The sequence below is a fragment of the Stenella coeruleoalba genome, assembly GCF_951394435.1.
Source record: "Stenella coeruleoalba genome assembly, chromosome: 9".
Taxonomy (NCBI): domain Eukaryota; kingdom Metazoa; phylum Chordata; class Mammalia; order Artiodactyla; family Delphinidae; genus Stenella; species Stenella coeruleoalba.
The window spans coordinates 29,607,023-29,621,851 of NC_137155.1; the positions used below are offsets into that span (position 1 = coordinate 29,607,023).

General features: G+C 41.5%; 1 protein-coding gene across 2 annotated transcripts in view; it reads right to left on the reverse strand.

The window, feature by feature from the left end:
- Positions 1 to 4,628: 4,628 nt before the first annotated feature.
- The window catches only part of ABCB1 (ATP binding cassette subfamily B member 1), a 103,145-nt gene continuing 92,944 nt past the window's right edge, over positions 4,629 to 14,829 (reverse strand). For both annotated transcript variants that reach the window (XM_079932184.1, XM_079932185.1), the window contains 3 exons: positions 10,595 to 10,801; positions 7,016 to 7,162; positions 4,629 to 6,224 (listed from right to left, as the gene is read on the reverse strand). In XM_079932184.1, coding sequence (XP_079788310.1) covers positions 6,021 to 6,224; positions 7,016 to 7,162; positions 10,595 to 10,801 — 558 coding nt within the window. In that variant the 3' untranslated portion in view covers positions 4,629 to 6,020. The remainder of the gene's footprint in view (positions 6,225 to 7,015; positions 7,163 to 10,594; positions 10,802 to 14,829) is intronic.

The following is a 14,829-nucleotide window of genomic DNA, read 5'->3' on the forward strand; positions in this document are numbered from 1 at the left end:
TTATTAATTTTATTTAATAAAATTAATTTATTAATAAATTATTGATTTGCATATGTTGAACCATCCTTGCATCCCAGGGATAAAGCCCGCTTGCTCATGCTGTATGATCCTTCTAATGTGCAGTTAAATCCAGTTTGCTAGCATTTTATCAAGAATTTTTGCATCAATATTCATCACAGATATTTGTCTGTTATTTCCATGTAATGTTCTTACTTGGCTTTTTAATCAGGACAATGCTGGCCTTGTAAAATGACTTTGGAAGTGGTCCCTCCTATTCAATTGTTTGGAAGAGTTTGAGAAAGATTGGTGTTATTCTTCTTTAAATGTTTGGTAGAATTCACCAGTGAAACCATCTGGCCCTGGGTTTTTCTTTGTTGCGAGGTTTGGTTTACTGACTTAATCTCCTTACTCATTATTGGTCTATTCAGATTTTTGACTTCTTCATGATTCAGTCTTGGTATGGTATATGTTTCTAAGAATTTATCAGTTTGTTTTTATCCAATTTTTTGGTGTATAAGTGTTTATAGTAGTCTCTTATGAACCTTTCTATTTCTGTGCCATCAGTTGTAATTTCTCCTCTTTCATTTCCAATTTTATTTGATTTCTCTGTTTTTCTTTCTAGCTAGTTTTGTCAATATTGCTTATCTTTTCAAAAAAAGTTATTATTTTCATTGTTCTTTTCTTTTGTTTTTCTAGTCTTTATTTATTTCTGTTCTGATCTTATTTCCTTTCTGCTGATAACTTTGGTCTTAGTTTATTTTTCTTTTCCTAGTTTCTTGAAGTGTAAAGGTAGATTTTCTGAGCTCTTTCTCGTTTCTTAATGTAGGCATTTATCTCCATAAACTCCCCTCTTAAAACATCTTTTGCTGCATCTCATAGGTTTTGGTATGTTGTGTTTCCATCTTCATTTGCTTCAAGGTATTTTTTAAAATTTCCCCTTTGTTTTCTTCCTTAACCCATTGGTTGTTCAGGAGTGTTTAATTTCCATATTATTGTTAGTTTTCCAACTTTCCTCCTGTCATTGATTTCAGGTTTCTATCACTGTGGTTGAAAAAGATACTTGGTATCATTTTAATCTTCTTAAATTTACTAACACTTGCTTTGTGACTTATCATATGACCTCTCCTGGAGAATTTTACATGTGTACTTGAGAAGCATGTGTATTCTGCTGCTGTTGGATGGAATGTCCCCTACATGTCTGCTAATCCATTTGGTCTAAAGTGTAGTCCAGATCCAACATTTCTTTGTTGATGATCCCTTTATTGTTGAAAGTAGGATACTGAAGTCCCCTACTATTATAGTATTGTTGTCTACTTCTCACTTCAGATCTCTTAGTATTTGCTGAATATATTTAGGTGCTCCAATGTTGGGCACATATATATTCACAACTGTGATATCTTCTTGATGAATTGACTCCTTTATCATTATATAATGACCTTCTTGGTCTCTTGTTATTGTTTTTGGCTTTAAGTCTATTTTCTCTGATATAAGTATAGCTAGCTCTGTTCTCTTTTGGTTTCTACTTGCATGGAGTATCTTTTTCATGCCTTCACTTTGAGCCTATGTGTGTCCTTAAAGTCGAAGCAAGTCTCTTGTAGTCAGCATATAATTGGGTCTTATCCAGCCACTCTATGCCTTTTAATTGGAGAATTTAATCAACATACGTTTACAGTAATTATTGATAGGCAATGACTTCTTAGTGCTATCTTGTTAATTGCTTTCTGGCTATTTTGTAGTTCCCTTGTTCCTTTCTTCCTCTCTTGCTGCCTTCCTTTGTGAATTGATGACTTTCCATAGTGGTATGCTCTGATTCTCTTCTCTTTTGTGAATCTGCTACAGGGTTTTGCTTTGTGGTTACCATGAAGCTTACATAAAACATCTTACAGATATAATAGTTTATTTTACACTGCTAACAACTTTGCATACAAAAACTCTAAACTTTTACTCCCCCCTTTTATGTTTTTGATGTCACAATTTACCTCTTTTTTTAAAAAATTATTTTTGGCTGCGTTGGGTCTTTGTTGCTGCACGTGGGCTTTCTCTAGTTGCAGCAAGCGGGGGCTACTCTTCTTTGTGGTGCGCAGGCTTCTCATTGTGGTGTCTTCTCTTGTTGCGGAGCATGGGCTCTAGGCACGCAGGGCTTCAGTAGCTGTGGTACGCAGGCTTCAGTAGTTGTGGTGCATGGGCTCACTAGTTGTGGCACACGAGCTTTGTTGCTCCACAGCATGTGGGATCTTCCCAGACCCGGGCTTGAACCCATGTCCCCTCCATTGGCAGGCAGGCAGGCAGATTCTTAACCACTGTGCCACCAGGGAAGTCCACAATTTACCTCTTTATATTGGGTATTTATTAATAAATTGTAGCTATAGCTATTATTAATACCCTTGTCCTTTAACCTTTATACTGTCCTATAACTTTTAATACAGCACCATATGACAGTATCAGAGTATTCTGAAGTTGGCTACATGTTACTAATTAGCATCCTTTCATTACAGCTTGAAGAACTCCAGTCAGCATTTCTTGTAAGGCAGGTCTTGTGGTGGTGAATTCTGTCAGCTTCTGTTTGTCTGAGGAAGTCTCTCTCCTTCGTTTATGAAGGACAACTTTGCTGGACGGAGAATTCTTGACTGGCAGGGCTTTTTTTTTTTTCTTCCTTTCAGCACTTTGAATGTATCATCCCACTCTCTCCTGGCCTGTCAAGTTTCTGCTGAGAAATCCACTGATAGCCTTATGCAGGTTCTTTTGAAAGTTATAAGCTTTTTTCCTCTCTTGATGCTTTTAAGATTCCTTGTTTTAGATTTTTAACAGTTTTATTATAATGTGTATTGGAGAGGATCTCTCTAGGTTGATTTTGTTGGGTGGCCTACCAGCTTCGTGAATTTGGAGATCTAAATCTCTGCCCAGGTCTGGAAAAAATTCTTAGACACTATTTCTTTAAATAAGCTTTCTGTCCTCTCTTCTCCTTCCAGAACACCAATAATTCACAAATTGGTTCTTTGGATAGTACTGTATATATCATGTAGGCTTTCTCATTCTCTTCCATTCTTTTTTCTTTGTTCTCTCCTCTGACTAGGTAACTTCAAAGTTCTTCTCTTCTGTCTTCTGACTGACCTATTCTGCTACTTTTTACATGTGTACTTGAGAAGCACGTGTATTCTGCTGCTGTTGGATGGAATGTCCCCTACATGTCTGCTAATCCATTTGGTCTAAAGTGTAGTCCAGATCCAACATTTCTTTGTCGATGATCCCTTTATTGTTGAAAGTAGATATTGAAGTCTCCTACTATTATAGTATTGTTGTCTATTTCTCACTTCAGATCTCTTAGTATTTGCTGAATATATTTAGGTGCTACTGATGCTCTTTATTATATTTTTCATTTCATTCACTGTATTCTTCAGCTTCAGAATTTGTTTGGTTCCTTTTAATATTTTCTATCTCTTTGTCAAATTTCTCATTTTGTTTGTGTACTGTTTTTCTAATTTTGTTGACTTGTCTTTGTGTTTTCTTGGAACTCACAGAGTTTCCTTAGAACAGCATATTTGAATTCACTACGAGAAAAATCACAGATCTCCATGTCTTAGGTTGGTTACTGGAAGATTAGTGTGACCCTTTGGTGGTGTCATGTTTCCTTGATTTTTCATATTCATTGAAGTTCTGCATTGCTGTCTTCCCATTTGAAGTTAAAGTCACCTCCTCCTGTCTTTATTAACTGGCTTTAGGAGGGAAGTATCTTCCATCAGCCCTGCTAGTGATGGAGGCTTTCTCAGGCCTTCTCTGGTTACACCTGATCCACACTTCTTGCTCCCTCTTGTGGCAGAATCCTTAAGCTTATATGCCTCTCCTCGATCTGCAATGCACCACACCATGTATTGGCTGCCTCCCTTTTTTCAAAGGTGGCCCTAAAGCTCATTTGTGGCTTCTCCCTGGCCTGCAGATTCAAGCCTGCATTCTTTGTGTGCTTGAATATCACTCACCATCTGCCAGACCCTGCTCTCACCACTGCTGCTGGGAGCACACACAGGGAGCCAGCCACAGGGTCAGGGGGTTTGTGTGGGTGAGGCATACTGAGCACTGGGGACACCCGTGCGCCCGTTGGAGGATCTGCAGGTGAGGCATTCCCAGCGGCTCCAGGGCAGGCTTCTTGAATGTGGTGAGCAGGCTCTGTGCCCCTTGAACACCCTCTGAGGGAGCTACGTGCCATTCTCCGTCTCTTCCTGCCTCTCAGTCATGCAGTTCATGTTTCAGTACTCTGGATGTGGGGAGAGAGAAAGGAGCTCCCTTGGCAGCCTCCCGTGAGCCACGTGTCACTCACAAGCTCTCACTTTCCCTGAGAGAAATCACAGGCTGAGATCTCTCTTGGCCCTAAGCTGTGTCCCCTTGGGGGGAGGGATGGTGCAAGTCAGGTCAAGCTGTTCCTCTCATCCTCTCAATGCTTCCAAACTCCGAGTTTTTCTGCTCCAAAGGTGTGCTTGAACTTCTCATCTGGAAACCAGGACTTGTACAAAGGCTCTATGGTCTGTGGGTGATTGTCTTAGACAGTGTCTTCCAGGGGCTCCTGGACCAAGGCCAAGGGGGGCTGGAGCCAGTTCACAGGCTACTGCAGGGTCCACAGCCAGGACCCAGGTCTTTATCCCTATTAGTTGACTCACGGGGAAGCAAGACTCCTCTTAGGTCCCTTGGCATATGATGCTGGATCCCACAACTCCCAAAAAGGTACTTTTGTCTGTGCTTGGATGCCAAATTATGTCCTTGAGGGAGAAACAAAGGATGTCTTATTCCGCCATGGGGCTCATGTTACTCCTCAAGGGTTTGTTGATCTAATCTACATTTCTTTGAGAGTGTGCACTTTCTTTCTCCTCAATTTCTTCTTTGGGATTTACTGGACCATGTCCTCTGCCAATTCTTCCTTGGAGGTGATGGCATTTTCTTCCTTTTAAAATTCTTTAGATAGTAACAATACCAATTATTTAAAATAAGTATGGCAAATACTGCTCCCAGCTTGTGACTCTCAATCATGTTTATAGTGCTTTTTGGCTTCTCTTTTTATAGTCAGAGTATCATTTTCTGGTGGTATTTTCCTTTTTCACCATGTTTTCATGATGATGTATTTAAACTTATGGCACATTTTAATCACCTGCCGCCAGAAGGATCAACTTTGGAAGAGACCAATTACTGGGAAAAGTGATGCATTATCAAAACAGAAAAAGAACTGTATTTTTAAAAATGCAGAAGTATTAAAATCCTGTAAGAGCCCTTTATAAGAGCAATGCAAGATATTCAACGTACATCAGAGTATACACTTCACAATTGTCCATCCTCTGCCCCATCTCAGCCCCTAAGATCCTGTATTGATCTATGTGGTTGGTTTGACAGCCAGCATAAAGTGGAAATGCAAGAATCAGCAGGATCAAGTCCAAGAAGAATGAAGCCAGATGGCTTTGTAGAACCCAACGTGAAAAGACACGTACAATAGGAATTATTACACTGTTTAACCATTCTTACAAAAATTAATGAGAGTTTTTAAAGAAGTCCTTTTTTTAAAGTGCAGAAATGATCTTCAGTAGTCCAACTGGGAGACGATAGATTTACAGGCACTTTAGACAAGATGACTCCAGTCATATAAAAGTTTAGTTTTATTATAGGCACTTTACACAAACATTCAGTACTTTTTGCTACTTCTATAATCTTTTAGCAAGGTAGTCAGTTACAGTCTGAATAAGAAAATATAAACAAAAATTATACACTTTATTAACAAAATCTACTTTGAATGATTCTATAAACTTTATAATGCAATTAAAACCATTACGTTTCTCCAACTGATGCTGTTTCTTTCTGTTCCTTCAATTATAGTCTCTGAAAACTCTGAACTGGGTGGAATGATCTTCCACTGCAGCAGGAAATGTTAAATAAGTAACTCTACATCGTTTTCCCAGGAGTGCTCACTTTTTCAATTTTGATTAAATGCCATATTTTAACACAAATATTAGGCAATATTTAATAGCTCATATGGTCACAGTTCGCTAGCGCTTTGCTCCAGCCTGGACACTGACCATGGAGAAATAGATGCCTTTCTGTGCCAGCAGCTGCTGGTGTGTGCCGTGCTCCTTGACTTTGCCGTTCTGAAACACCACTATCAAGTCTGCATTCTGAATGGTGGACAGGCGGTGAGCGATGACGATGCAGGTGCGCCCTTCCTGGGCTTTGTCCAGGGCTTCTTGGACAACCTGTTCAATAATCACACAAATTAACTCTGATCATAATAATCCACTCCCTTGAATTTCTCCTCCATAACAAGCCTCACAATTAATTTCTCCAACGATACGTGCCTCTTTAACAGTGGTGTCAATGGAATATAACATAGATTTTACAAAGCAAGGGATCTGTCGTATCAGAAGAATACTGAATCCTAATTTGGTTTATCTCAAGAGTTATGACTGTAAATACAGCCTATGCAATCATTTAGAAGCACTTAGTAGTGTGCCCAGCCTTGTGACATCCTTCTGGTCTAGCACTACACTAAATACAGGAAGCCTGAGCACAGGCCAAACACAGCCTCCTTGAATTTTGGTATTTTTAAGATAAAAAAAAACTCAGAATGAGTTTATCTTTCAGACACCTGAACACTCCACTTCTTCTCAAACTGAAAACAATTACTACTATTTACCTTCAAGTACAGTCAGCTTTTAACATTGTTCTGTGCTTCCACTTTTTTATATAGTTGTTGAGGAGATGCTGCCAGGAGAAATGGGACTATGGCCTGAATGCAGCTTCTTAGATCAATACAAAGTGATCCGGGGCTGACTTTTGGAGCACAAGCATTATAAGACTAATCTGCCTTGTTTCATCTTAGTTCTCTTGAATGACAGCTACCGAAAGTGTTTAGATTCCACTGAAAGTAACAAAACTCAGTATCTGGCTGAATTGTGTTCTCTACTGTAGAAGACAGAAGCATAAACTTAAAACCTTTTAAGGGACAACTGCTTCAAGTGTGAATGAGTCCACGTTAAATTCTTACCTTTTCACTTTCTGTATCCAGAGCTGATGTAGCTTCATCCAGAAGCAATATACGAGGCTGTCTAACAAGGGCACGAGCTATCGCAATGCGCTGCTTCTGGCCACCAGAGAGCTGAGTTCCTTTGTCTCCTACTCTGGTGTTATATTTCTGTAAATAGGGTTTTGTTATGATGAAGAGTAGAACTGATAAAGTTCTGAAATAGAGTGTGCTTGCAGAAAATAGGATAACCACTTCCATATACACAAAAAAGTTTAGGTTCAGAAGCTAAGAATGGGTTGCAGGAGAGTTAAACAACAAAAACATAGCTCTGAATGGCAGGATTAACCTCTCTTCTTGAAGACAGACGTTTGGGTCTTAAAAGTTATGCTTTAGTGTAGACAAGTCAACATATTTACGAGGAAGATGACTGTTGCAATGTGAGGCTCTTCCAGCCTTCTGGTTTCATTGCATTTGGGACAAAGATTGGTAGGAGGAAGGAAATTTGATTTTAACAGGCTATGCATAATAAAATAATTGAAACTCATCTTATTTATAACCAGCAGGTGATGCTCTCTGCATTATTTTAAAGTGAGGAAGGACGCAAGAGGGAGGGGATATGGGATGTATGTATATGTATAGCTGATTCACTTTGTTATACAGCAGAAACTAACACACCTTTGTAAAGCAATTATATGCCAATAAAGATGTTAAAAAAATAAAATGTCGATTATGATAATATCCTTTTAAAAAAATAAAGTTAGGAAGGGAAGAAATTCTTGGGATGTTAGCCTTTTGTTGTCTGTTTTTATGAGACTATCTCCAAAGCTTCAACAATTTTAATGGATGCTAAGAAACTCTATTCGATATCTAACTTGAAAAGCTGAAATCTCCTGATTGACTTTTGTTTTCAGAGTTCTCCTGAAAATTTTCACATATTGTTTCCCAGAGCAGATAATGCTCACTAAGTATCCAATGTGACAATAGGACAGGAGTTAATAGGGTATGTAGGGGAGAGCAGAAATGTAATGTGTAACCTAAAAAAACCATATTATCTTTTTATTTTCAGGTCCTTGCCAGGCTGAAATGTTAGTCAAACTGTGGGCTCTGATTCTGACATCCAGAGTTTGACTTTAAAATTCATGTTCCACTTCCTACACTGTTGGTGGGAATGTTAAGCTGGCGCAGCCACTATGCAAAACAGTATGGCGGTTCTTCAGAAAACTAAAAATAGAATTATCGTATGATCCAGCAATCCCACTCCTGGGCATATATCCAGACAAAACTATAACTCAAAAAGATACATGCACCCCTATGTTCACAGCAGCACTATTCACAATAGCAAGACATGGAAGCAACCTAAACGTCCATCGACAGATGAATAGATAAAGAAGATGTGGTACATGTATACAATGGAATATTACTCAGCCATAAAAAAGAACAAAATAATGCCATTTGCAGCAACATGGATGCAACTAGAGATTATCATACTAAGTGAAGTTAAGTCAGAAAGAGAAAGACAAATACCATTATGATATCACTTATACATTTCTGGAATCTAAAATATGACACAAATGAACCTGTCTACGAAACAGAAACAGATTCATAGACATAGAGAATAGACTTGTGGTTGTCAAGGGGGAAGGGGGGAGGGGAGGGATGGAGTGGGAGGCTGGGGTTAGCAGATGTAAGCTATTATATATGGAATGGATACACAACAAGGTCCTACTGTATGGCACAGAGAACTATATTCAGTATCCTATGATAAAACATAATGAAAAAGAATATTAAAAAAAGAATGTGTGTGTGTGTGTGTGTATATATATATATATATATATAGCTGAATCACTTTGCTGTACAGCACAAATTAACACAACATTATAAATAAACTATCCTTCAATTTAAAAAAAATTCATTCTATGTAGGGTTGCCCATTTTTACTTGCTATTTCTGGCAGCCTTAGTTCTATGGCACTCAACATAGAGCTCTCCACCTGCAGGTGGAGTAAGCGAGCCCAGGGGAGGTTCCGTCAGATGCTAGCGACTGGCCCAGCCCAGAGCTGCAGCAACCAGGGAGGCCAGAGCACTGGAGCAAGTCCCATGAGGGTGCAGAGGTTGCCAGGCTGCACTGCCACAGTATCGACCCTGTTGAGGCAGATAAAGGCAGGGCTGTACCCCTGAGAGGAGGAAACTAGACCAGCCCCCTGCAGGGTGAGGTAAATCCTACTGCGAACCACTCAGGTGAAGAAGTAGATCCTTGGACAGAAAATAGGACTTAAGTGGTTTTGCCTTCTCTTTCCAGGTCTAGACATTGAGGAAGAGATTTATGATGTCTACAAGTGTGCTCTGTAGACAGAGCCCAGAGCCCAGAAAGGTAGGTCCCGGTGGTAGACAAAAGTGAGAGGGGCAAGGTATATTTCATAAGCTAGATAATAATTACTCTCTGTATTTGCCTTTGTTAACCCCTAGCCCAGTGGTTCTCACACTTTACCTGCATCAGCATCACCTGGGATATTAAAACACAGATTGCTAGACCCTACCTCCAAGTTTCTGATTCAGTAGGTCTGGGGTCAGGCCTGGAAATCTGCATTTCTTACAAGATCCCAGGTGACGCTGATGTTCTGGCCCACGCCCAGACTTTGAGAACACTGACCTCGCCGTGAGTAAAGGGAATTAAAGTTACATGCTTTGAATGTTCTAGCCTTGGGAAGGGCCAATTATCCACAGATGGGCTAGAAGGTTAAAGGAGGGGAGTGGACAACGCCTCTTCCCTGGGGCCTATGATGTGTGGTGACAGCAGTTATCCAAAGAAGAGCTTCCAGAAAAGGAAATCTTAGGAGAGGGTTGGGGCCGTAAGGCATTGCCATCTTTCCCCATGAGGAGAGGACCTTCTCTGCCAGTTTCAGGCTACTGAGCTTTATATTTTAGTTCTTCCTTAAAATAAAGAACATAACTTATGATAATGGGGGCGGGTGGGTTAGAGAAGATAGGTCTAGATTGCAATGCAAAATACAGGAGCTAAGAGGCTTAAGAGAGGGCAAGAGGTTCCATTTACCTAACTTCCTAGGAGGAATTCAGAAGGCATCTGTGGGACAACAGCCCAGGGAAGTTTTCAATAATCAGCCCTACAAGCAGAGGTTGGGGCGCATGGAATGTGCAATGGTGAGAGATGACACTCCAATGGCTCAGCCTTCCTCAGAGCCTTCTTTCTGGCACGGGGCCAGTTCCCTGGCCTGGCCTGACTCCACAGAGGGAGGTTTGAGGCTTGGGGGAGAGCGGCAAGGAGGCGGAAGGAAGGAAGGTTGAGAGAGAAATGGTGGGGGAGGGTCATTCTTGCTTCTGTGGGCCCTACACCCAGACTTGGAGGGAAAGGCCTCCCAGGCATATGTATTTTTCGGTAAGGTTGCTCACAGGGAGTGAGTCGGGTAATCAGGTAAACATCGCATCCACTGGGGATGGGAAGTGCAGGCAGATGCTTGTATACAGGTGGACGTGTGTTTTAGTTGCTCATTTCACCTTTGGGATCCAGCCCTTTTGAAGTCACAAGCATAGGCCACGGGGGCTGCCACAGGCTCCCAGGTACCTTATTTGGAGAGAGACTTACATCAGGCAGCGTCTCGACGAAGGGGTGTATGTTGGCCTCCTTGGCTGCCTGCACGATCTCCTCCTGTGACACGACCCGGCTGTTGTCCCCGTAGGCGATGTTCTCGCCGATGCTGCAGTCAAACAGGACGGGCTCCTGGGACACGATGCCCATGTGTGCTCGGAGCCACTGGACATTCAGGTGCTTTATTTCCTTGCCGTCAATTAGCTGAAAACAAGAGATCACAGATCATCTTCAGAACCAGCACATTTTTTGAATTTAGCAAAATTAATATCGTTATTTCATACACTAAGACTGCCAAGTTATTATGAGACTTTTGTTGTTGTTTTCCGTTTGGATTGTCAAGGTTAACTGAATAAGGTCATAATTGTATGCTTTGAGGAACCATCATATTTCTTCTGTTTCAACCCTATGCATGTGGTAGGCAGAATAATGCACCTCTCCCCCATCCAAGACATCCATGTTCTCGTTCATGAAACCTGCGAATGTTATTCACAAGTGTAGATGGAATTACGATGTAAGGTTGCTCGTCAGCTGATCTCAAAATGTCGAGGTTACCTTAGATTATCCAGGTGGACCCAACATAATCATAAGGGTCCTCAACTGTGCAAGAGGGGGGCAGGAGAGTGTGTATCACAGTGGAGCAATATGAGAAAGACTCAACCGGTCACTGCCGGCTTTGAAGATGCAGGAAGAGGCCACGGGCTAGAAAAGGTAAGAAAGCAGACTCCCCTAGAGCCTTCAGAAGGCACAGAGCCCTGCTGACACCGTGACTTTAGCCCAGTGAGATCCACTTCAGACACATGACCTCCAGAATTTTTAAGATAAATTTGTGTCGTTTCATCCCACTAAATTTGCTGTCATTTGTTATAGCTGCCACAGGAAACTAATAAAATGCATTCTAATTCTGGGATGTATTCTGACATCCTTATTCTTATGCACTGATTTTTCACAGGAAAAGTAGCCACCATTAGATTGGAAATAACTAACTGCTATACCGTAGAATAGGTTTGTAGGTCACGTTTCTGATCTGACCTGTTAGTTAGGATCACGTTTTTGAGGACTTAAATGAAACAGAAGTGAACGTCGGAAGGTCGCTGTTATATCTCTAAATTGTTGTTGATCTTAGGAATGTGAATTAATGTCTCTTAGTTTCTTTGTAAACTGGGAATGATAATTCCTAAAGTCAAAGAATTGAGGATTAAATGAAGTCATGTATGACCCCTACTGAGCACAGTGCTGGGCACAGGGTATGTGAAGGACTGTCTGCGATTTGGATCTGACCCAAAGGAGCTGGAGGGAGAGGCTGCCCTTTCTCTAGTGACCTGTCTCTCCTTGGATTATCCTGCAGAAGCCTGGGGTGTACCCATACAGCCTGGTTGACAATAATCCTTGCTGTCTGATGCAGATGTGTCTGCCCCGAAGACCTACTTTGCAAGAGAACGCTGGCATTCAAGTGAGAGCTGTTCATCCTCCCTGAAGAAGACATCAGAGACTCAGCTTTGAGCGTTTATAATAGTGGTGATGAGTATGTCCTGAGCTATATATACACTTTGAATCCCGTGTACCTGGCTGGGTGCCTCTGGGAGACAGCTGGCCAGGGGTAGGGTACAGTCTTTGCTGCAGGAAGACAGCTTCTGTTTGTGAAGCTGGCAGGTGCAAGGATGGATGGAAAACACACGCATGACCTCATTAGTACCAAGCCCGGTTGCCATGGAGACTATTCCAAGCATCTATGCTCCAGGCTTCCTCACAGTGTTAAGTGAAGGTGGAAAGTAGAGAGTGAAGAGAGGCAGGAAAAACCATACAAGTATGTGGCGAAACAGCAGATCTTGTTAGATGGAACAGTGTGAAAAACGGAAATCTGAGGAAAGAAAGAGTAGTTTTTTTAAAAAACTTTTTTCCCAGGCTTATACCCCTGGAAGAAAAAATAGACACCATCAAACGAATACAGTCAGACAAATATGACTGATCCCAGCAAGTTTTAATGAGCTTCTCCCTCACACTGCATACAAGAAGACGTTTGGGCCTCCTCAGCCCCATGCTACACACAGCAACTACAAACTATTTAAAACCTGTGTTTGCTAGGAATCCTTTCCTTAGGGGAAACACGTTTAGAAGACCAAATATAAAAAGATCAACGCAGAGCTTCTTTGGCTGCGGCAGATGGCCCTCTGAGGGAAGACCAAGGAAGTCCAGGGCGTCAGTGAACACTGCTCAGAAGATACTGGTCCTGGGACTTCCCTGGCGGTCCAGTGGTTAAGACTCTGCACTTCCAATGCAGGGGCTGTAGGTTTGATCCCTGGTTGGGGAACTAAGATCCCACATGCTGTGTGGCATGGCGGGATTAAAAAAAAAAAAAAAAGATACTGGCCTAAATAAAAACTTAAAGTAACACACTGACAATAACACACTGACAATAACAATGGAAGGCCAAAAAACAAATAAATAAACAAAAACAATGAAAGGCTAAATTCAAATGACGAGCTATCTCTATTCCAAACTTAAATCTACTACCTGATTTCAGTAGCACAATCAAATGTGAAATATGTATTATCCTGCTGTATGTATTGACTCTGAAATGGTAATCATAGATAAAATATTGAGCATCGACTATATTATAGGTCCTGTTGTAAGCACACCTCATGCCTTCTCTTGTTTAATATTCACGACAACGCTCGCGAGGTAAATGCGAGTTTAATCCCCATTTTACCGATGAGGACATGAGCAGAGCTAAGTCACTTGTACAAGGTCACACTCTTAGTGACTGAGGGAGCTCGGATCGGACCTACACACTACAGGTTGGATTTTAGCAACACAGTGTCTCAGAATTGAAAAATACTTTCTGTCTTCCCTCAAAAGAGCAATGTCTCCATCTTAGCCCCGGCACCCACTGGGTAATACCCAGACAACAGGCTGCTAACTGTGTCCTAAGGGGGAGAGAGGACTCTGGTGGCAGCGCATAGCATGGGCCGGCAAGGGAAGAAAGGATAGGTCGGGGGAAGACTCAAACCAGAGTGAGTCTCAGTGAAGCTAATGAACTTAAGATTCAAGGACGCCCGTTTGCAGGCAAATGCTGGGAGCTGAACGGTGTTCTGGATGGAAGGGAGCCCAGTTCTTCTGGGTAAGCATTTAGGATAACCTGCCTAAAAAGGAGAGGGACCAGAATCTTTAAGGTTTCAATATTTTGTTGTGAATTTTTCTCATTTGAAGGAAATACTCACTTTCATATCTAATTGTGTGTTCATAACTTTGTATTCTTTCAAGTAGAGTCCCTGAAATTGTATAACTTTCAGGCCCCACCAAACTTGGAAACTCCACTCTCTGAACAATTCCATAGCTTGGTTTTGCAAGACTCGCCACAATTTGATCTAAACCTTTTAAAGTTATCAGTTCAGAGGTTCTCCACCTCTGGTTGGCATCAGAATCACCTGGGAAAAATCATAAAAATGAAAAGGCTAGGTCCTGACCTTCATAAATGAGCTGGGGTGGCTGTGTTCTCTAGTAGCTCTCTAGGCCATTATGATCCACGCCAACTTGAGAACCTCTGCTCAGGTCAATGTTTCTCAGAGTGTGATTCGAGGCTCGTTGATGGTCATGAGGATTCCCCGACCTCCTCAGGGTCAAGTCCTTGCTTCAAATGATCATTATGATCAAATGATGCTCAAATGCATAGACTCATTTTTTATGGCAACAAGAACTAATCATAGGACTTCCCTGGCGGTCCAGCAGTTAAGACTCCATGTGCTTTGGGACTTCCCTGGTGGCACGGTGGATAAGACCTCCAAGCTCCCAATGCAGGGGGCCTGGGTTCGATCCCTGGTCAGGGAACTAAATCCCACATGCATGCCACAACTAAGGAGCTGGCCTGCCACAACTCAGGACCCCACATGCCACAACTAAGAAGACTGCATGCTGCAACTAAGGAGCTGGCAAGCTGCAGTTAAGGAGCCCACCTGCCACAACTAAGACCCAGTGCAACCCACCAAATAAATAAATAAATAAATATTTTTAAAAAAAGACTCCAAGCTTCCACTGCAAGGGGTGTGGGTTCAATCCCTGGTGGGAGAACTAAGATCCTGCATGCCACAAGGTGTGGCAAAAAAAAAAAAAAAAAAAAGAAAAAAGAAAAAAAAAGAAAGAACTAATAACCTATTAACTGAGTTATTCAGGGTCACTAATTGACATTCATAAACAAAACCTGGCACATTTACTAATGTGTATCAAGGGCACTT